The sequence below is a fragment of the Taurulus bubalis genome (assembly GCF_910589615.1).
Source record: "Taurulus bubalis genome assembly, chromosome: 6".
Taxonomy (NCBI): domain Eukaryota; kingdom Metazoa; phylum Chordata; class Actinopteri; order Perciformes; family Cottidae; genus Taurulus; species Taurulus bubalis.
In genome coordinates this window covers 16,571,064-16,594,286 of record NC_136594.1, presented here as the reverse complement: position 1 = coordinate 16,594,286, position 23,223 = coordinate 16,571,064, and the positions used below count along the sequence as shown (strand labels likewise).

The following is a 23,223-nucleotide window of genomic DNA, read 5'->3' as shown; positions in this document are numbered from 1 at the left end:
CAAATGTGTAGTCATTTCACCCAATATAAATATGGACTAGTGTAACTTTGAGGAGATCAGTTTATTATAATGTAGCTTGCAATCTTCTTATCTTTCTTCCACAATCTGACCATTCTACAAAAGGGAGTCACTGTGCTGCTTTGCCTCTGAGCGGGACGGGACTTTGATTTGTGTGACGCGGTGGAATATTATGACCCGAGGTTCAGCACATTCATAATCTCCCCAAGGAGAGGAGTGTGGAGTGTGGAGGGGGGAGAAAGGTTTTCAGCAAGAAATGGGAGAAAGATAATAAGGAAGTGGAGAGAATGTGGTGGGGTGGGGGGTGTATTACCACAGCTCAAAATAGACAAGTGATCCAAGTTGTTAATAGCAGAAAGTGAGAGTCTGCTTTGAACAACTTGTGTACGTTGGGCAAGAGTTGAGCAAAGACAAGAGAAACAATTGGGAACTAGAGAGAGAAAGAGGCGTGGTGAAAAAGTGAGACTCCATTGGCCTGTTGATTGTGAAAGCCATCCGCTTTTGGGTGACAACAGGGCCAGTGAGAGTGTCCACTGGTAGCCAAACCACTAGACAGCACTCATCCACTTCATAAGCCTGCTGCACTGCAGGTGGTGCGGTGGTAATATTATCTGGAGGCTCTCATAGAGACGGCAGTGGCGCACTCTAATTCTATCTATGATGGTGCTGCATTAACCCCTGAGTGCATGGATTTGTATCGGCCTTTATTGGATTACATTGGGTCAGATACATAAAGGCAAGAGGATTACATGCGAACTACAACCATGTGTGTGTTTTGTTTTCATCACACTAGAGGTTAGGTTATGATTTGAAGAATCGGGCTCAAATAGAGGCTTGGTTCATATTTTTTGTGAGATCTATTTGGGTAAGCACGCACATCTTCAGAGAGTTGTGATGTTTAAACCTCACCTGCTTCTTCCTCCTGCTGCGTGTCAGCTCCTGGCTAAGGACCCCAAGGAGCGACTGGGTTGTCAGGGTCGAGGGGCCGTAGAGGTCAAGCAGCACCCCATCTTCAGAAACATCAACTTCAAACGGCTGGAGGCCAACATGCTGGACCCTCCCTTTAGCCCTGATGTAAGAACAACACACGCACACACACACTCAACACACTCAAACACTGTGATACAGGCTTGATTCTCAGCTTGTAGTCTGAAACCTCTGCGAGCAGCAATTCAACACACAGGAAATACCATTGTCAGAAGTAAACAAACACTTACAGTACAAGCCAGTTACCATGGTGATGAGAAGCAGGCAAAGATTTCAGTGTTGTTGTTTGAAATCTCCAAAAAGCAATTAAAAGAGAGTTTCCCTGTTTTGTGGTAATCATCACTGATACTAATGCCTCCAAGGGAGCTTGTGAGTAGTAGATGGCTGAGGTACCTTCCCTAGATGAATGTAGCTTAACCAAAGACACTCTTAGCTTTTTTTGTGTGCTGCACTCATAGATTTTTGCCTCCAATAACAACGCTGTTCATAGAGAGAATCATTCAATTTTCAGTGTCATGAATAGACTGAGTGAGGGAGAGGGAGTGGCCTGAGAGGTTAAATCAATAGCTGAAAGTAGATAGTGCTATCTGGGTTTCTATTTTGGGTGATTCAGGTCAGTAGGGCCACGCTGAGGAAAAACAGAGCAGCAAAGAGTCTTTATGCGTGTTAGGACCCCCCCCCCTTTTTTCTTATATCCATCGGAATTATTTCAGGCTTAGAATCCCATCCCCCTTTCATCCAAAATAAATACACTTTTCACAGTTGTCTGTTTTCTCTCTCTCTCTCTCTCTCTCTCTCTCTCTCTCTCTCTCTCTCTCTCTCTCTCTCTCTCTCTCTCTCAGCCTCGGGCCGTGTACTGTAAAGACGTCCTGGACATTGAGCAGTTCTCCACTGTCAAAGGCGTGAACCTTGACCCCACAGACGATGACTTCTACCACAAGTTTGTCACAGGCAGTGTCTCCATCCCGTGGCAGAACGAGGTACTGCAGGCAGATGATGTCATCGTTCAGTACCACAACAGACACACATTATGCAGTACAGCAACGGTTCCCAAACTTTTTAGGCCACGCACCCCCTTCTACATCCCAACCGGGTTCACGCACCCCCAATCCCCCACACCTTAAAAAAAAAACGCAACAGAGCCTATTTATAGCCGCATACAATCGGACTAATGCCAGAACTGTTTGCTCGCGCGTGGCATTTGTTACAAGATTTAGTCCGCTGTATAAATGTCAGTTACACAAGGCGTCACTTTTAAATGAGCAATAACGATGGCGAGGACACACGCACAGGCTCAGAGGCAGATTGCATTTCACATGTATTTACTTAAGCGCAGTAAGCCACGTAAAGAACAAAGAGTGGCACATGCATAGGCTCGGAAACAGATATAAAAAAAAAAGGAGGCTCCAGGGGTGCGCGCACCACACTTTGGGAATCCCTGGTGTAGACCCAACACATGAATGAGACTGCAATTGTTTTTGGCTGTTTTGTCACTCTTCCAATTTTGATCTAAAAAAATGTAAGGGGCTTCTGACTTGCACTGGCATGCTTGGTGTTCAGGTGGCGGCGCAAATAAGAGGCTTCAGACAGCTGTTAGCCAGAACCTCACTGCACAGCACGCACTGTGGCTTCGGGCAATCTGCATTGCCAATCCAAGTGAAGCCCAGACCCAGATAATTGTCATCATATTTCCTCTTTTTTTTCCCAGTCTGATGCTCACTCTCGTCTCCTCTTTCTCCGACTCCCGGTCGATTTCTTCTCCCGGTCTCTCCCCAACGCACCTCTCCGTTTCTCTCACTCCGGTTCCTCCCTCTCTCTCTGTCCCTCTCCTCTTTTATTACTGATAGCTTCAGATGTCCCACCTGACAGCTTCCCCGATTTCAGCCAGTTTAACATATTTTCATGGATGTTGCTGAATGAATGAAATGACGTTAGGTGCACAAGCTAGGCTAGCTAGTGTGTACGTAAAAGACAGTCTGGCGGCTGGACCGGAAGTGCATCTATTTATTAAATTGTACGTTTTTAATTTTAAATTTAAATCTTACAAAGGGAATTTTTATAATTAAAAAAATCCTACTTCTTTTTTTTTAAACTATGTTTAATATTAATTATTACACCATTAGACCACCATTACATTTTTCCTCTCGCGCACCCCCTAGAGGCAGCTCGCGCACCACACTTTGGGAATCCCTGCAGTACAGAAGTGGGGGCATAGAAACACCTGTATTAAAGAAAAATACCTTCCTTTAAAGGAGCGGTCCTCAACCCATGGGCCGCGGCCCGGTACCGGTCCGTGGGTCCCTTGGTACCGGGCTGCAGAGAAAGAATTTAGAAAAAGAAAAAAAAAGTCCGAAAAATGTTTTATTTTGAAAAATGACTGGATACATCCGTCTGTGTGTAGCCTCAAACGTAACATCTTGACACATGTCAAAGAGTTCCATGATGTGTTACCCCAAAAATGAAACTTAAAAGTCCGTTTCAACTCTGTGGATTAAAATCAAGGCAGAGTATACTGAGATTGCCAAAAAAGCTCTGAAAACCTGCCTCCATTTCAACATCCTGTCTCTGTGAAGCGGGTTTTAATGAAGTTACAGAGTGCACATAAAGGTTTAAGTTACGGAGTAGAGTCAGTAGACTGGACATGAACACACGTCGGGGCTCTGCCTTTTTCTCCCGTCACCCCGAGATGGGACCGGCTCGTAGCAGAGTAACAAGCTCAGGGCTCCCACTAATTCGGCGTAATGGTGAGTTGTATCTGTATGCACTTTATAATTGTCTTTATGCCGGTTGTATCATTTACGTCTTATTTATTACGTCATATTTTTTTGCCCAAACCGTGAAGGCCGGTCCATGAAAATATTGTGTGACACAAAACTGGTCCATGGCTCAAAAAAGGTTGGGGACCGCTGCTTTAAAGGACACATATTGTGCTCCAATCCATGTTCATACTTGTATATTGGGTTTCTACAAGAACATGTTTACATGCTTCAATGCTCAAAAAGTTCAGTTTTTCTCACACTGTATATACCTGTATTCACCTTCTGTCTGATAAGCACTGTTTTAGCGTGTTTCAACAGAGTTGTGTTGCTAAGCAACAGCGTGGGACCATGTTTACTTCCTCAGCTGATATTATTCACATGTGGAAAATATGGAAATAAACTAGGACACATTTATCAGGTTTTTCATTTAAAACTGTGAAATAGTCCATACTTTGTATAGTTGTGACATCGCACGGCTCGGTTAAAGGCACAGTTTCTGAATACAGTCTTTCCCCATGGATCGAGTGTTATGATTCTTTCACAGTATTTATATAGCAATTAGTCCTGCTTTATAATAAAAAATACCCAAAAAATCACTTTTCACAATGTGGGACATTTCAAGAGAAGGATACATCTCTGTGTAAATGTTTTTAATGTGAATTTTCCATTGCTTATGAATGAGTCAAGTTTTTGAATATGTATGAGACGCAGTGTGGAGGTGTTCATTTACATCCCAAATGCTCAATCCAGATGGACACTTAAACAGCTACCTATAGAGAGCGTTGTGTTATAAATAGATGGCACCCTCCCTTACGCTGACGTACAGGCCTTTTGTAGAACCGAACTCTCTGAGGAAGTGAAAGTCATCAGGATAGATAACTCACCCTCTCGTTCTTTGTAGATGATTGAGATGGAGTGCTTCAAAGAAATCAATGTCTACGAGACTGACGGGACCCTGTGCTCAGATCTGGACGTGAATCGGCCTAATCCTCCACCAAAGAGAGGCTTCTTCTACCGCCTGTTCAGAAGAGAGGCAAGTGCTAGTGCTCCGGCAACTGTCCGAGGGGGTGGGGGCTAAGGTACTTCTTCTCTTCCTTCTTTCCCTCCTTTCAGGCCTTGTCCAAACTCAATATGTGAAAGTGTTAGCCCTGAACCTTGAATCAGTTTGTAGTTTCCTGTTATGTCACCCCTAGTTTAAGTTGGTTAGAATAAGGCCTCTCTTTTTTCTATTCTTTCCCTTTGCATATTATTTTCTGTATTTGTTGCTGTGCCACGTTCTCTCTCGATGACGAGTCTTGTCTTGATATAAGCTGGTTTGTGGTTGTGGGAAGACTTACTACTATTTATTATATATATATATATATATATATATATATATATATATATATATATATATATATATATATATATATATATATATATATATATATATATATATATATATAACTATATAACTTATTTCATAGGCAGCAGCCACTACTCAATTATTGGGTTATTTTCATCAACTTTCACCTGTCCTTTATTACAGAGACCTTTTAATTTTTTGTTTTGAACTTTAATTCCCTTGAATTCAAGGGTGTAGCTGCCAGCAGGGAGAAGGGGATGACATGCCCCTCTCCCTTTTCAAAATCCTACTTTTATAGTTTCAGTTTGGTTTTCTAATTCAGTGCGAATTCAGTGCGTGCGTCCTGTAGCGGACCAAACTGGTGTCCAACCAGTTTGGTCCGCTACAGGAATAATACTATATATTATTACTTTTATATACTACGTTATGTGGTGAAGTCAAGGTCGGCGTTTCAGGAGAATGTGAACTCATCCTGCACATCTGAGACATAGTGATGAAAGTTGATAATGTTGGTGACGTATCTTCACTTCTGGTTCTTCCCAGGTCTGTTTTAAGAGCGGTTACAGCGACGACGAGATCGAGGAGCCCTCGCGACTTTAAACCACTCCCTCCACCTGCCGCCTCCTCCTCCTCCTCCTCCTATTCCTCCTCCTTCTCTTTCTCCTCCTCCTCCCACCCCTATCCGCTGAACTTCACCACAAACTCCAACCGAGCGCAAATCTTAGGAACTCAGTGAATGTTGACCTGTATTTATGAGCTGTATTAAAAGTGTATTATAATTAAAGAAAAAAGTATGAGTTTAAAGATTTTGTACATTTGTACTTGAATTTATGTCTAGATGTATATTTTCACTAAAGGTTGTATTGTACAAAAAGCCATAAAAGTACCACTTGAATGCATACATTACGTTTTGATTTCTTTTTCTTTTGGAATGAGTATGACGATGTGTATCGGGGAGTTTTGTTGTTGTTGAAAGAAGCACAGTACCAGTAGTTGTTGTTGTTTATGTTTCTCAATGTAGCATAAGGCCTTTTTTTATTTTATTTTTAAACGTGCTGTATGTTTGTCATTGATTTGGTCAACATGACGTGTTGTTAGCACATCAGATCCACCCGGTTCCTGAACACTTAGCCTCTGCCCCCCTCGAGGCTCGGGTGGATCTGAATGAAGCACATTGATCCAAAAGGGGGGAAATAAATCCAGTCTAGCATTGTTGTGTTGATGCCATGCTCCACCTGCCTCTCTTGACTTAAAATGGGTATTGAAGTGATGATCCACATCCTTCCATCAGCCCAGTGAGTTAGGTTGCTCTGGACAGTATGCCAAGTGTAAACCGTCTTCTAGGTGCCTGTACCAACTACATTTTTGAGATGGCATGGATTTATTTCCAACAATATGGAGTCAGCAAGTGCAACAACTAGTATATTTAAAGTAACTATCACAGAGGCTTTTTTTTCGGTGAAAGGTCTGATAATCATCATTCCTGTTCTCCAAAATTCTCTCATGGGCTTCTAAAAGGCTCAGATCTTAAATTTCAGATGTCAGACTGTGTTTCCTTCTGGAGAACAGCTGTTTAGTTAAAGTCTGTTACATTATTCACTCAGGCAAAATATGTCTTTTGTTTATCTTTATTCCTCATCTCTTTTTTTATGGTTTCTTTTGTTGTACTATCTGGCTTTTCTTTGTTTTTCCTGATGTGTCCGGTTATTGATATAAACCTGTCTCATGTGCCGAGCGGAAATCCTTTCCCCTAAAATATCTTAGTAATTTGCCATTCATATTTTCAATGTACCAGAAAGCCAGGTGGAGTTAGAACACCTGACAGATGATGATGATGGCACTGTATAAGAGATCTGATCTGCAGCTGACGACTGCGTCATCTTGATAACAAATTGCTGTTGCATCAAATTAACTTCCATTGATTAGGCTGGCAGCAGCTATTCGCCTCTGTCAAGATACAGCCGGTTGATCACAGATAGCACGATGCCTGATGGACACATATCCTGCTAGTAGACCTGCAGTTAGACCCCGTGGCTTTGGCTGTGTTTGTGAGATGAAAATGCCATTTATTTTTTTTATCGTAATGGCACACACTTTTTAACTATTCCATTTAAAAACCTGTATGTTGTGACGTAGGAATGGCTTGGAACAGTTGTTTGTATGTGTGTAGACCGGGAGGAACAGGGGAATAATGTTTATTAGCATCCTGCAGGCAGAATTGCCATCATATGTGTACAGGAACAGTCACTTGCAGAACCACAGCTGCTGCGCACTTTTGTTTCATCATAGACAAAGTGTTTACTTCCAAGTTAACCAGTCGTGAACAAATGCATTTTCTGTACATGTCGCAGCATGTTCTAATAGTTTTGTCTCATTTGCATTTCGGGGGCATTTTAAGCTGTTTTGCTTTTGACTTTAGCTTTTAAGGCAGTTGCTGTTTGCTCCTCATCACCTGTTTTAATGCTGTGAATACCCAATCTGGACATGTTCACATTGTGTGTGTGTGTGTGTGTGTGTGTGTGTGTGTGTGTGTGTGTGTGTGTGTGTGTGTGTGTGTGTGTGTGTGTGTGTGTGTGTGTGTGGGTCATTGTAAGCAGATGCAGCTTCTGTTCAATCTGATGCATTGAAGTACAACAATACAATAGTTAGGAATCATGTAGGGACTTCAATGTCACTCATTTATAATTCAAACCGTTCAAGACATTACAAATAAAATGGTACTCATATAATTAACCATCCTGATCTAATTTGAAAAGTTGGTTTGTTCTAAAAATGTTTTTCCCTGTTGCACATTCCATTGTCAAAAACCAGGAATCGAATGTGTGCATCTGTTGCTGGCTCGTCATCACTTGAGTTTCTGAGTGTCTTTGTTATTTTTTTGTTGTTGCTCTCAGGCACATTTTGAAGCTGATTTCTCTTGCCTATGTAGATTTTAGCCTTTTAGCTCTTTAGCCTCAAAAACCTTGTAAATTATGTATTTTTAATGTGTAACTAAGACACATTCACTCACTCTCACAGGGAAACTGAACTGTGTTTGCCACCCATGCCTCTGTCATTGTTTGAACTTTGCTCTTATACCATCCATATAGCAGTAAAGAAAGTCTGTTTAGTTTCATTGCACTATGGTGTGTTTTGACAATGACTATAGGAAGTGTCTTTAACTTTTTTGCCAATGATACCAAAAGCAACATCAAGTAAATCAAACTTGTCTGAAAAATTTACTGAAGAAAGACTGACAGCCTTTATTATATGTGCCAATTACCAAGTTACGTTCTGACATCCCACCTTTCTTTTTCAGCCTCTTTTCTATCATTCCGTCCATTCTGAGAGAAATTCCTTCACATAAAGGAACTTTAAACAGCTCAACAGTTTTGAATGTCCGCACTAAGTGCATTGTAATGCCTGTTTTAAAGAATACATATGTTTTATTACTCAAGCATGTATTGGTTTGTAATACTTCAGGTTCCTTGTATATGTAAATGATGACCTTATAGTGCCAACATATCTCACTGGTATCTGAGGACAACTTTATAAATGACAAGGTGACCAGCTGAGTTGGCCCCCATTTAAATTCACAACATGCATTCCTTCTCTCCTGCCTTCCTCCAAGGCGATGGTGGTGAGTCTCCCCCTGAAAAGGTGGGATGACTCTTACCAGCAACGTTTAGAAGTGAGAGATCCTCAGCTCCTTGATGTCACTTAAATCTAGTTTTGGGAAAACCCCCCGATATAATGCCTTGAGGTTCTCCAGGGTTTCCCACTCTTTCTGTCCAGATATGTCAGATCAGTGATAGTTTCAAGGAAGGGAGGAATGACAAATGCATTATTGGTATTCAAACGGGGCCTGGGCCAGAGTTTCTTCTTTTTTTTTTATTTATCTGTACAGTCATGTCGTTCAACCACTGCAGTCATTGTTAATTCTTGTACAAGTTGTATCACTGGTTGTTGTACCATATCTGACATTTGTAATTATGAAATAATACACTGCCATTTGTATAAAAAATACTTGCGTCTTTACTTATTTGTGTCGTAAATTGATTTATTTGTTCATGAATTAATATGCATAGAAAATAGTGTCATGCTGGTAAGACATAAGCAATGTCCAAGCCACTACGATCTGCATTGGTTCGAGGGTAGATGCTGCAGGTGAGTTGTTTTGAAAGCGTTTACTACTTCCTTGACCCAGTTCATAAAGTTAAAGGTTTAAATGTATTTCTAATGGGTGGTTGTGTTTTTGCCATTAATTATTTTCCAACTGAGTCAAGGGACTGTAGTAAACTTTGGTATAATGTGAAGGTGAGAGCCAAAATACATTCGATTTTCATGCACATGCTTTTCTCCTTGGGTACATCCCAAGTTTTCTTATTGCATTCACGTTTCCCTCACTTGCTTCTTTTCCTTCATGCATCCCTGGTGGGAGGGACTACGACAGAAGAAAACAATACAAGGAGAGAGGAAACAAGGAAATACCTTTTGAAGAGAAATGAGACGTCCTTTCCTCTGAAGCGTCTTGGTAAGCGATATCTATTTCTGATGACGGCAGCCGCTGATCACAGCTGGATTGGGCCTTGGGATGTATCCCTTGACTTGATTCACGGGAAGAGAGCAAATGGATGACAGGATATTTGTATTGATGATTTAATATAAGGTTCAAGAGCTCCACCTAACAACTACTTGGATTTCCTTTGTGAGTTAGATAGACACATCAGCTCTGCTCACCTTCTTCAGTGGTGTAAAAAATATTCAAATCCTTAACTCATACCACACAAATAGCCCATCACAAGTAAAATAAGTTGCCAAAGTAATAGGTTTTTATATTAATATTACTGGTGCATTAATGTGTGTGTTGCATTGTTGTGGTATCATAAGATCATCCTGTTTAAAACTGGTGCATTTTAAAATTGTTTATTTAACTTAATCTCAGTTTCTTATAAAGAAACACTTAATCTTGCAGTTTGTCAAAACAATTCAACTGAAAATGTATCAAATTTGGATACACTACATGGTTTTCATTGAACCGGAATAAAACATTAATCTGAAAAGGAACTAGTAACAAAGCTTCCAGTCAAGTTGCATAAAATGGAAATAAAAAAGCTAGCCAACAGGTACCTTGAGATCACATGATTCTCGTCATATGTGTGTGCTGTCATTCAAACGTATGACTATTAAAGGACATTGTCAAATCAAATATGTTGGTTTTCACATTTATTTTCGAACGCTTAGTATTCTGGTACTTGGTATCACTAAACGTGTATCGCAGTAAAGGTTTTTTGTTTCTTTACAGAAAAATGGTCCAGCACAATCTGATTCAGACTTTCAACAGGATTGTTTTTCATTCAGATATGCTTTATTCCACCTATTTATGGCTTTCCATGAAGGAGACAATGTGATATTTATGTGAGAACTGTATCTTTTTCTTTTCTTAGTACAAGACTGAGAAGCAGGACCATCGAGCCAAATTCTAACCTGGAAGACCTTAAGACTTTGTTTGATTTTCAGAAAAAAAATCCCCTCTTATGTTCAGTCAATTTACTCATCCAAAGCAACACATTTAGGCCATATATTGTCATTTTTTAATGTCCTGCAGTACATTACTGCATAGTTTTTACACATGTAGTGTAAACTAAGTTATCTTATTGTAATGATGCTAGCCTCCTCACTGTCACTCCTGCGCATATTTCTTGATGCACTGATAAAAGCTACAGCTACAGAATTGGTGTTGCTCAAATATGTTTCTACAATCTGGATTACAGCGGTCCCGTGACAGCAACAATAACAACAAAAGAGGAACACAAAAACGAGTCACCCATTGGTTCTTTCAGAATTAAATCAACGTAAACCCGCAGTCTGATTGGCCACTGACGTCACGCCCCTCCCCTCTCTGGAAACTGTCACATATGCCACTTCCTGGTGGGATTTGTCGGGGGAATACAACGCTGCATCAAATATGGCTTATTATCGACCAACATTTTGTTCATTTAGGATAGACATTGTGAAAGAATAAGAGATATATTGCACGAAGAGAAGGCGGAGGGCCGGTGGTAGTTGTCGCGAGCAGTTGTCTCGTCGCACTACGCCCCGCTTGCTCTCTCTCCTCGCGCTAATTTAGCTAACGTTAGTTAGCTCACACAGTAAATATTAGCCCGTCTAGCTAGCGTGCTTACTGGTGATTGCTAAAATGGCCACCATGGAGAAATTGATGAAGGCCTTCGAGAGTCTGAAGTCATTCCAGCAGCAGCAGGGACCACCGACCGCCGAGGAGCTCGTCCAGAGACAGTAAGTGGATGTTTGTGTGACGAAGGCTGCACAGACAGGTAAAGCTAGCTTAGCTTCGTGCTAACGTCGGAGCCTCTGGGACAACGTAACCAAGCTCTCATGGCGAACCAGCAACCAGAGGCTGGCAGTTCAACTTCTCTGCTGTTTTAGATTGTACGTCGTTTGTTTTCAGACATCGCACCAATGCCCTGCGGAGCTTTGTCGTTTGAAATTACCATTATTTGAGTGTCAGTCAGGCACATCTTCAATGAATGATGGCTGGCATAGAAAGCGTCCGTTACTGGGTGACCACGGACCTGCCAAAGGGACCGGTGGCCGATTAAAAGGTTCAGGCTCTGCTTCATTAAATCGCTCTCGGAAGAACACTATTTGGAAAGCCGCGTTGAATCGTTTTGAGTGGCTCATTGTGTAGTTAATTATTTTGTTTTGCACCTGCTTAAGGAACCAAGCTTTTTCATCACAGGACCACATGCCAAACACTACATTAAATCATAACAGTGCATGCCAGTTAGCTACTATAAGAAAATAAAACATGTTTAGGGACATTTGGACTGGCAGATGAACCCGATGACTCTGCTGGTGCTGTTAGTTGTTAGAACTAGACATATTTACTTGAAAGGATTGACAATTGGCTGAATAATGCATTTGAAAAGGTGGAACGGGTAATATAGGGGTTTCTTTCAACCCGCATAGGGATCTCTTTAGTTGCTGTCTTTCAGTGACATCGACACAGTTGACCAGTGTTGATGTGTTTTCTTAGGTAGCACAGACTTTACTTGAAATATTCCATCCATTGTGCTGTTTGGTTAGTATCTAGAAATTTAATTTCAACCCTGTTGCAAGATGGATGACCTCCGGCAATTGAATTTCTTGGAGGTCTAAACCCAATTGTTCTGTCCTATCTATCTTTCTTTCTCTCTCTTTGCTTCGATATTTCTTTGTCTGTTTGCTACTTCTTGTTGTCTGTCCCTTCTCATCCTCCCCATTTTTCCTCTTTCACAGGAAAAAGGAACAGGCTACCACAAAGAAGGACAGGGTCACGCACTGCCTGACAATATGTGAAAACATTGTGGCTCAGTCTCTGAGGTAGGCCTTGCTGATTGAAGTTTAAATCAAGTTGACATTTGACTTCATGTTTGATAACAGTGACCCAAGATTAATGTAATATATGCCAGTTGGGTTGCATTGAGAGGGCATGGCTTTTTACCACTTCTGATTTTCGTTTTACTTTTCTGCCTTGGGTGGACAGGGCACTTGTTTTATTTTTTGCAAACCATAAAAGAATGGTTGCCATATTTTTATAGTTTATGTATGGAATGATACATATTTTGGTGATCTATTTATACCTTGATCTGCTGAATTTACTATGGTCCACAACAAGCTATCTGAATTACTTGCTTACTTTTCCAATGAAAGATTTGTTATTATTCTGGTGAATCAAATTTACCTCTCCTGCTGATCAGGGTCCCAGAATGTGTGAAACTCCTATCTGAAAAATGCTAAGTTTTAGAAATTGGAGTTTTAGCAGTCAGTGTTCAAAGACAAGTTCCAAGTGAGTTGTTTTATATGAAGCTCAGAAAGCTCTTATTGGTTGCTTTTATCTTTTTATTATGTATTATTATCAAAAGTAAAATGTGTGCTGTTCAGCTCCATGCAGTTCAGAACCAAACTTGACCATAATCATCAATAATTCCCCATAAAGTCTCATTAAATCCGATACTCCAGGACTAATCTGTGTGTATGTGCAAGGGTGAGGGAGGCAGAGGCAGGAACTCAGATTAGCCTGTGAAAAGCTTGTGACTGAAATATAGCTGAATAGAAAATGGCACTTGCGTGTGTTCATTTCAGTGTTTCATTTGTGAAAAGTTCAGAATAACGATCTTGAATAAACAATGGCTGTTGAAAGATGAATATGTATGTGCGTAATGACATTTGCCTCACTTTTCTTCTCTATGGTCCTGGGAGCAGAACCTCTCCAGAGTTTCAGAAACTGCTGGGCATCGCCATGGAGATGTTCCTGCTCTGCAGTGATGACAGCGAATCAGATGTCCGGATGGTAGCTGATGAGTGCCTGAACAAAATCATCAAAGTGAGCACTGAGCAGCGCTCCATACTCCTCTTTTCAACAATGTCCGTCATTGTTTCTTCAATAATAGGACAATAACGTTGATCATCAATTAATTTACAGTTGGTACCCACTGAAGACATGATACAATTACAGAATAATGAGCCTTGATTTGGGTGTGCATGATGTAATAAGATATGTTAGCATCGTGTACATTTTTGTTATATTTATTTTCAGGCTTTGATGGACTCAAACCTGCCTAGACTGCAGCTGGAACTGTACAAAGAAATTAAAAAGGTATTGGATAAGTTTCTGCATCTTTTTATGCAACAGTTTTATCCTCACAAATGTCTGAAAAAACAAAAACACTTCATGTGACGATGTTAATGAACATTTGTGTATCTCTGTAGAACAGTGCCTCTCGAAGTCTGAGGGCAGCTTTGTGGAGGTTTGCCGAGCTTGCGCACCTCATCAGACCACAGAAATGCAGGTATACACACACAATACCAGAAAATGTCTTTCTACTTCATTCACATGGCATCAATATTTAAATTATGCGGAACTCAGAGGGTAAAATCCCGGGATAGCAAATTAAGCTGTAGATTGTAAACTTATTATCTAAAAATCAGTATTTGGTTAACTCTTAGAGACCCACATAGACAATTTTTGTTGTTTTTTTTCGAAGTCGTTGGGGGAAGATAGCAGGTCAACAGTTTATACAACATAAAAGCAGTATAAATCATCTGAAAGTTGGGAACCTGAAGATTCATTTGAGATGCAGCTCAGCAGTGTGTCAAGTTGTTATAGTCATAAATCAGAAATATAAATGAATGAGTTATTTAAACATACATTTTAGAAGCGTATCAGGGCTTAGAATAATATGATGGAGGTATATGAGCCCATGCACATGTTTCATAAGTTCTGCAAGAATTTTTGCAAGAATTGCATTTTTTGGCGAAAGGATGGCAAGCACTTCTGTTCTGGAAACTGCTCAGAAACCATTTTGTTATCAATGTACCTAAGAAAGTACATCCTCTGAATCCCAACAGGTCATTTTATACAATGAAGTTTCAATTAATGGTGTCGCTATGTGAAAGGGCTACTATGGGGACTAACATCACACATGAATGCAATGTATCTCATTGGATTCACAAGTCTTAGAGCTCTCCAGTCATTCCATGACTTTACGCAATTCCAAGACTGTTTAAGGACCCCGGTGTGCAGAAATATTCAAAAACACAATTTTTAAATTAGGCAAAAAGCCTTTTTTTTTAATATATATTTTCATAATACCTTAAAGTAGGCATGTGTGTACATGGGATACTGGTGAGGAATGTAGGTGAGAGGTCAAGGGACCCCTTTAAATATGGCCATTCCAGTGTTTCCCCTCTCCAAAATGTGTAGCTTTATTTAGCCCCCTTCATGTGATGATGCCAAAAGCTTTAAAGCTCAGCCACCTACAGCCTCTTGAAAACAGTTATGTCAGCGGATTGCAGGCATGCCTTACAATTAGCTATGGTTAGAGGGAGGAACATTAGTGTCTCACTCAGTTTTAAATGTTCTTTTACTACTTTCTTCTGTTTGTATTCTCATCTCTCTCTCCGTCTCATGTGGTCCAGACCCTACCTGGTCAACCTGTTGCCATGTCTCTCTCGAATCACCAAGCGACAGGAGGAGACAGTACAGGAGACTCTGGCAGCTGCAATGCCCAAGATCATGGCCGCCTTGGGGCACTTCGCCAATGATGGCGAGATCAAGGTATCCACACAGCAGAAATGTTGAAACTGTATAGTATGGCAACATTTATTTGAACGCAATCATTTTTGCTTTCAAATAATGGTTTTGCTGCATTATTTGTCTCTGGAAATGTTGTGTTTCCGCTCCTGTTTCCTTACTCTTTCACTACCCATTTAAGTTGGTTTATTTGGAAGCTGTAATAAATTAAAAAAAAGCTGAAGAGAGGTTTCCCCTTTCAAAAGTTTGTATTTCCCATCTTGGATCCACACACATTACATGTTGAAGGATTGCTCCCTTCCAGGATTGTCAAAAATGTATCATTTAAAAAGTTATTAAGACGCAACTAATTTCACAAAAATTATATACAGTATGTGAAGGACCAGGGTAAGCATGAAACTGGGAGGGCAGGTAAAGGTGGGAAAAATAAGGATTTTATTCACCCAATAATATTTACAGGTATTAAAATGGGGAACAAAATCTGAACAGTGACAAATAAGAATAAATAAGTTATACATAATTTAGTTAAAGTTTACAAAACGCATTAACTAGAATTTAAGACGACATATTGAGATCACCATGAAACAGGAGACACTCCCGAGCCATCTTTCACTGCAGAATATATACACTCACCTAAAGGATTATTAGGAACACCTGTTCAATTTCTCATTAATGCAATTATCTAATCAACCAATCACATGGCAGTTGCTTCAATGCATTTAGGGGTGTGGTCCTGGTCAAGACAATCTCCTGAACTCCAAACTGAATGTCAGAATGGGAAAGAAAGGTGATTTAAGCAATTTTGAGCATGGCATGGTTGTTGGTGCCAGATGGGTCGGTCTGAGTATTTCACAATCTGCTCAGTTACTGGGATTTTCACGCACAACCATTTATAGGGTTTATAAAGAATGGTGTGAAAAGGGAAAAACATCCAGTATGCGGCAGTGCTGTGGGCGAAAATGCCTTGTTGATGCTAGAGGTCAGAGGAGAATGGGCCGACTGATTCAAGCTGATAGAAGAGCAACTTTGACTGAAATAACCACTCGTTACAACCGAGGTATGCAGAAAAGCATTTGTGAAGCCACAACACGCACAACCTTGAGGCGGATGGGCTACAACAGCAGAAGACCCCACCGGGTAACACTCATCTCCACTACAAATAGGAACAAGAGGCTACAATTTGCAAGAGCTCACCAAAATTGGACAGTTGAAGACTGGAAAAATGTTGCCTGGTCTGATGAGTCTCGATTTCTGTTGAGACATTCAGATGGTAGAGTCAGAATTTGGCGTAAACAGAATGAGAACATGGATCCATCATGCCTTGTTACCACTGTGCAGGCTGCTGCTGGTGGTGTAATGGTGTGGGGGATGTTTTCTTGGCACACTTTAGGCCCCTTAGTGCCGATTGGGCATCGTTTAAATGCCACGGCCTACCTGAGCATTGTTTCTGACCATGTCCATCCCTTTATGGCCACCATGTACCCATTCTCTGATGGCTACTTCCAGCAGGATAATGCACCATGTCACAAAGCTCGAATCATTTCTAATTGGTTTCTTGAACATGACAATGAGTTCACTGTACTAAAATGGCCCCCACAGTCACCAGATCTCAACCCAATAGAGCGTCTTTGGGATGTGGTGGACGGGAGCTTCGAGCCCTGGATGCGCATCCCACATATCTCCATCAACTGCAAGATGCTATCCTATCAATATGGGCCAACATTTCGAAAGAACGCTTTCAGCACCTTGTTGAATCAATGCCATGTAGAATTAAGGCAGTTCTGAAGGCGAAAGGGGGTCAAACACAGTATTAGTATGGTGTTCCTAATAATCCTTTAGGTGAGTATGTATGTGTGTGTACATACATACATACATACATACATACATACATACGTGTGTGTATATATATGTCGGTGAGTCCATGGTTAATTGGAAGGGGTGAGAAGACCTCTCTCCTTAGTGGTGTAGAATAGACTGGCTGCTGAGAACACCCCTCTGGCTGAGGGTCTATTTAGTCAGGTGTGCTGCAGCGGCGCCAGTCTCTCTGAAGGATTGTCGGCTGCAGGTAACTGACAGAAAACTGTTAGCACTTATATTAACTCCGCATATCTACATTGCGTGCACTCAATAAAGACAAGGGGATAAATAAGTGTTTTTAGTTCCTTTTTATAAAGGTGTTTACTGCAGAAACCTAGAAACGTCACCTTCAATTGGGCCTGTCGCTGTTACGGCTGGTTCCGTCACACAGTAATTCGACAGGGCTTAGATCATGCAACAGCTTGCGTTCATTGTAGTCAAATAATTTTTGTCCCAGGTGCTGCTGAAGTCGTTTGTGGCCAACCTGAAGTCCAGCTCCCCCACCATCCGACGGACAGCAGCCAGCTCAGCCGTTAGTGTGTGCCAACACTCCAGACGCACCAGCTACTTCTACACATGGCTCCTTAATGTGTTGCTGGGTAGGCACTCACTCACACTCTCTCTCTGACTTAACAGTTAAGATTGTTTCAGGTAACATTTGTGAGCTAGTTTGGTATTAAATGGCTACAGACATTCAAAGAGGATGAGTAATCACACACCCTGGCCGTCAAACCGTTTCTAGGTCTGCTGGTTCCAGTGGATGAAGAGCACCCCACCCACCTAATTCTGGGGGTGCTGTTAACCCTTCGCTACCTGATGCCTCTGCTGCAGCAGCAAGTCAACACCACCAGCCTCAAAGGAAGCTTTGGAGTCATGAGGAAGGAGGCTGATGTACAGCCAACACCTGAACAACTTCTGCAGGTAGAGAGTGATTGTGTGGATACCAGTGTTTGTATGTTAATTATTTAGTTTTGACTAAATTTTATATATATGCATGTGTGTCTGAAGGTGTACGAGCTGACCCTACACTACACACAGCACTGGGATCACAATGTGGTCACAGCATCTCTGGAGCTCCTGCAGCAGATGTTCAGGACTCCCCCACCAGAGCTTCTGCACATGCTCATCACCGCAGGCAGCATTCTTCATGGCACTGTTTTCCGCCAGGACACAGAGAGCCGCGCACGCTCCAGCAGCATCCTCGAGCTCATTGGTAAACACACCATTAAGTCGGGATTGTCTTATTGAAGCTTTTGTTCAGGGCTCTACAGGGTTTTACAGAGTCACCTGGCACTTGGGGGCAATGTATCTGCTTCAAGTAGCTTTTATTTCATTAACCACTACTGACAGACTTTTCGTCGACCAGACTGTTTAGATGCTCTACTCTTGTTCCTGCTTTGGTCTGAGTTTACAACCTTTTTCTTTGCTTGGCTTCTTCTAATTCTGTCGTCTGTAAATAATATTGGTTTTCCTATGACTCCCTCTGAGCTTTTGCTGCTTCTCTCTTCCTTGCCTCCTGTTTCTACTTCCTGTTTCCTGCCATTTGCAGCGGGGGGAGGGTCCTCTTGCAGTCCACTCCTTCTCAGGAAACAAAGAGGTGACTGGTCCTTTTATCCCCGTCTAAGTGATTCAGTCAGGGTTTGGGCAAATTTTCCTCCGACTGAGTCAGCTAGGGTGGTTGATTGCCTTCTAGATTCATGATATATTGTCAATAATGGACAATATTTGTATATATTTAAGAAAATCAAAGGCAGAGTCTTTTGTTGTTTTGTATTTGAATGCACTCAGTTCAAAGTAAATTTACATCATAAACGGTTTCAGTCTCTTTCCCACTAGAGATAGTGCTGATATGTTGACACTAAATCTGTTTCTAGGTAAAATGCTTTCTGGGGAAGAGGATGGGTTGGACGATGACGCCGAAAGAACAGAGGTCACCACTGGTGCCTTCGCAGGTAAGACAACAATCAGCAGGCGTCAGAATGTATTTGGCAGCTGCAATTTTCAAACTAGATGGTAAAGCCCCATGCAACAGTCATAGACGGGCTTTGAATGCATCTTTCCTTCAGCGACAGTCGTTGGTGCAGACGGCTCCTCTGCAACCCAGGTGGACATCATCACCGAGCAACCGCGCTCCTCCCAGCATACCCTGCAGCCTGGTGACTCTGTGGATCTCAGTGCCTCCTCGGAGCAGGGCGCAGGCGGGACATCTGCATCAGACACTCCCGAATCACCCAATGACAACGAGGAGGAAATGCTGAGTCGAAGCTCCAGTGGCGGGGCCAACATTACTCCAGAGACGGCTGACTACACCACACCAGAGACGGAGGGAGGGCCCTTAGGAGAAGGCGCGACTCTGCTAGGCGCGAACGATCGATCCCTTCCACCTAGCGACTCGTCCCAGACCACCACCGAGGGGCCAGACTCAGCTGTCACACCTTCAGATGTAGCAGAGCTGGTCAGTGAGACTGTGGGCTTGCGAGTGAGATTTCATTTGGTTAGAAGATAGTGTGTGTGTGTGTGTGTGTGTGTGTGTGTGTGTGTGTGTGTGTGTGTGTGTGTGTGTGTGTGTGTGTGTGTGCGTGTGCGCGCGCGTGTCCGTGCGTGTGTGTGGGGGGGACAGTCTTTATGGTTGCAACACTGAGCAGTGTGTTGCAACCAGTGCGACTCCACACAGAGTGAGGCTGGTTCCTTCCGACAGGGCCTGAAAAGGCTTCGGTTTCTCTGTGCGATGGTTCCATACATTTTTATACACACACTCCGTTATATACTAGCAGGGTGTGTGTGTATGCGTGCGCTTCCATTGACACTGAAAGACTTAATTACCATGCAGTACTGTAATTAACTATGAACCCTAATGTCCCTAAAGGCATAGTTCCCAGTTATGAATGATGCTACACTTCATAGTTAGTATTCGTAGAAGGGACAATATTCATTCCTCACATTTTTGTATTGCCATTAAAGTTTTAGACAATTTCCTACGAATTGCATATACTGAAATTACTGTCAACCGTTTTGCAAATCATCTAGTCTTTCAATTTATATCCTACCTTACAGACAGCCATTGGCTCAAGTTCATGCTGTACAGTATCTAAACCAACTTTTTTGTCACAGCAAGTATAGGAGTATAAATAAAGACAACAACGTTGTCATAGATAGGATCCTGGTTTTGTAATGGCCTTTTTCTACAGGCTTGTGCCATCTAAAAGTTTTGGGAGCTGGTTGGCAGTTATTTTTAATACATTCATTTTCATTTCAAGATTTGTGCCTCTTGATTCAATCATTTGGGTTTTGCTGCTCCCCCTCAGAGACGTTTTGGTGCGAGATAGTCCACTCTAACAATTCTACCTCTATGGTCTTGCCCACCCCTCCCCCTTTATCCTTTTCCCCGCTTCGTCTCAGTCGCACACTCCATTGCCGCAGGTGATTGAGCCGTCTCCTCCCTCACCAACTTCCACCGAGGGTCCCGATGCCACAGACAGCGACTCTTCTATCTACACTGCTTCCTCTTCGTCTTCTTCTTTCTCTTTCTCCTCCTCTTCTTCCTTCTATGCCACCTCCTCTTCCTCTAGCACTAGTGACAAGGTCAGCCAATTGGACACTTTGAACGGAGTGGGAGGGGCTTGCTTGTCTGGAAACTTTTGGCTCTCTTCATTCTTTCTCCTTTCGTTCGTCACAACCCATGCACATAATTTGCCCTGCCCTGCGTATTGCTACTTTTTCCCTTGTCATTGACAATACATCATGCCCCTACTTCCCCTCTTCCTTGTGTCCAGTGATTTCCGCCCTCCCCCACCCCAAATGAGATGCTTTTGAAAGACCTTTTGTAAAAACAAGCAACCCCAACATCCCCTCTTGATGGCTTGTAGTGGAGAGTTCAAAGTAGAAGCATGAAGGCCATCTGTTCCTTTTTTAATTGTTCTCCTTCAGATTTGGTTCTTCCTCTGGTGGACTGTGGCAACCAAAAATCGAGTTCTTAAGCCTGTGCTTTTTCCTGTGTGTAGTTGATTTGCTGTAAATGAAGTGACCCAAGCATGATCAAGTAGTTTTCAAATGTTTGTTTGACTTGCAGTTTTAGTCATTGTTTGTTATGTTGTGTGTGTCTCTGTCCTCAATCCAGCAAATCTAACTCGATAACGAATGAGACGGAACTAACTAGGAATCCTTTGCATGCGGTAGCATTTTCAATTTGTTGCATTATAGTGTTTATGTAATATAAGTGTAGTTCCTGACTTGAGGGGTTTGCTCTGTGTGTCTATGCATAAGGTGCTGGATGGCAGTGAGAGCCAGTACTCTGGGATGCAGATCGGGACATTACAGGATGAAGAAGAAGAAGGCGCAGCACCTTCCTCCCAAGAAGAGCCCCAGGACCCAATCCTGCAGTCAGCCCTGGGTATGTTTGTGTACACATTTTGGCACAAACACAGAAACCCTCATCTTAACCGAAAACAGGTTCTGCTTATTAATATAATGTTTTTTTAAAGCATACTTATTGTTTCTATGTGTGCAGCGCTGAGCAAACCTCATCTCTTCGATGGCCGAGGTCACAACCGGCAGGGTTCAGACAGCAGTGTGGACCGCTTCATACCAAAGGACGAACCGGCTGAACCGGAACCTGACAATAAGGTAAACGCACACTAAAACAATCATGCCAGTTTTTCACACCAGAAGTTACAGTAAATTATTATTCGTCTGTCTTTAACTTCAACTGCCTGTTTCTTAGCCATCACGAATAAAGGGTCCAATTGGACATTATACTGACCAAGGGGTGGAGCCGCTGGTGCATTGTGTACGGCTTCTTGCTGCTTCCTTCCTACTGACAGGACAAAAGAATGGTGAGTGTTATAAAAATATGACATGGGTGTGATTTAGAAACACTGTCATCCTGTTCGCCTAAGTCTAATTAATCACCAATCCCACTAGCCCAGTATTTAAAAACTGTTAAACGGTGTCAATTTTCAGGTAAACAATCGCAGCACGTACAGAACCAATATTATTGATCCAAATACATATGAAGAGCATGAAATGACAATATTAGAAGACCGTATCATGGCATTAAGACAATTAGCAGAATATGTTTATTGATTAGTTTGATCAATGCAGGGCATGTCTGATGAAAGCCTTAATAAATAACTAAACCTAATTTTTGCAGACGTTCAGTAGTGTACATTTTATTGACACTGCTATGATACAAAACCTATGAACTTTGTGTTTACAAAACGGTAGTTTTAACAACATTTAGAGACACGGCCTTAACTTAATGTTGTCAGTTGTTTATCTGACTTTCTTTTGTTTTTTGTTTGTGTGTGTGTGTGTGTGTGTGTGTGTGTGTGTGTGTGTAAATCTTTGCTTTGCTATGTTATTCCAGGTCTGACCCCTGACAAGGAAGTGCGAGTGAGCGTGAAGGCTCTGGCGGTCAGCTGTGTTGGGGCAGCAGCAGCTCTGCACCCTGAAGCCTTCTTTAATTCCCTCTACCTGGAGCCGCTGGACGGCATTCCAGTTGAAGGTGAGAGGGCATACAAAAATGAAAGGCATGTAGTGCATTTTTTGCAGTGGGAGTTAGAACATGACCCGGCTCTTTTTCTCTGCCCCCTTGCAGAACAGCAGTATATCAGTGACATTCTGGGCCTCATTGAGCATGGGGACCCCCAGATCAGAGGGGCCACAGCCATCCTCTGTGCAGCCATTATACAAGCTGCACTCACCAAAACACGTTACAACATACACACCTGGCTGGCCAGCGTGCAGAGTGCAACAGGTGTGTGTGTGGGAGGGGGGGTGGTATTGTTCCTTTTTTTACTTTATTTATTTACCTTACTCTTATTGCTGTTGTATTCTTTTTTTTCTTCTTTTATACTTAATAATTGTTGTTATATTGTTGTATTCTATTGTTTTTTGCTATTCTATTGTAATCTTTAATGAAACTCTGGCACAATAATTTATTTCGGGATTGATAAAGTATCTTATCTGCACAGGTGTGTTCTTCTTGGTGTGGACATAATGAAAGTTTGGATAGTATTTAATGATCACCTGTATCACACGTTTTTCTCCAGGTAATCCGCTGTCCCTGGTGGACTTGGTGCCTTTGCTCCAGAGAACTCTGAGAGATGAATCCTCTGTCACATGCAAGATGGCTTGCTCTGCAGTGAGAGTAAGTGTATCTGCATGAATGTGCCAGTAGTCTG

At 41.9% G+C, this 23,223-nt stretch overlaps 2 protein-coding genes across 2 annotated transcripts in view; both read left to right on the top strand.

Annotated features, from left to right (window-relative positions):
- The window catches only part of grk4 (G protein-coupled receptor kinase 4), a 39,119-nt gene extending 33,310 nt beyond the window's left edge, over positions 1-5,809 (top strand). The window contains exons 13-16 of the mRNA XM_079220338.1: positions 955-1,092; positions 1,848-1,985; positions 4,666-4,797; positions 5,653-5,809. Coding sequence (XP_079076464.1) covers positions 955-1,092; positions 1,848-1,985; positions 4,666-4,797; positions 5,653-5,709 — 465 coding nt within the window. The 3' untranslated portion in view covers positions 5,710-5,809. The remainder of the gene's footprint in view (positions 1-954; positions 1,093-1,847; positions 1,986-4,665; positions 4,798-5,652) is intronic.
- A 5,478-nt stretch (positions 5,810-11,287) lies between these two features.
- The window catches only part of htt (huntingtin), a gene marked incomplete at its 5' end in the record, with an annotated part of 37,494 nt that continues 25,558 nt past the window's right edge, over positions 11,288-23,223 (top strand). Inside the window, 19 exons of the mRNA XM_079220229.1 lie at positions 11,288-11,385; positions 12,388-12,471; positions 13,354-13,474; positions 13,688-13,747; positions 13,861-13,940; positions 15,070-15,208; positions 17,499-17,640; positions 17,784-17,962; positions 18,050-18,254; positions 18,591-18,638; positions 18,916-18,993; positions 19,108-19,496; positions 20,441-20,623; positions 21,305-21,431; positions 21,549-21,664; positions 21,762-21,873; positions 22,407-22,544; positions 22,638-22,796; positions 23,092-23,189. Coding sequence (XP_079076355.1) covers positions 11,288-11,385; positions 12,388-12,471; positions 13,354-13,474; positions 13,688-13,747; positions 13,861-13,940; positions 15,070-15,208; positions 17,499-17,640; positions 17,784-17,962; positions 18,050-18,254; positions 18,591-18,638; positions 18,916-18,993; positions 19,108-19,496; positions 20,441-20,623; positions 21,305-21,431; positions 21,549-21,664; positions 21,762-21,873; positions 22,407-22,544; positions 22,638-22,796; positions 23,092-23,189 — 2,556 coding nt within the window. The remainder of the gene's footprint in view (positions 11,386-12,387; positions 12,472-13,353; positions 13,475-13,687; positions 13,748-13,860; positions 13,941-15,069; positions 15,209-17,498; positions 17,641-17,783; positions 17,963-18,049; positions 18,255-18,590; positions 18,639-18,915; positions 18,994-19,107; positions 19,497-20,440; positions 20,624-21,304; positions 21,432-21,548; positions 21,665-21,761; positions 21,874-22,406; positions 22,545-22,637; positions 22,797-23,091; positions 23,190-23,223) is intronic.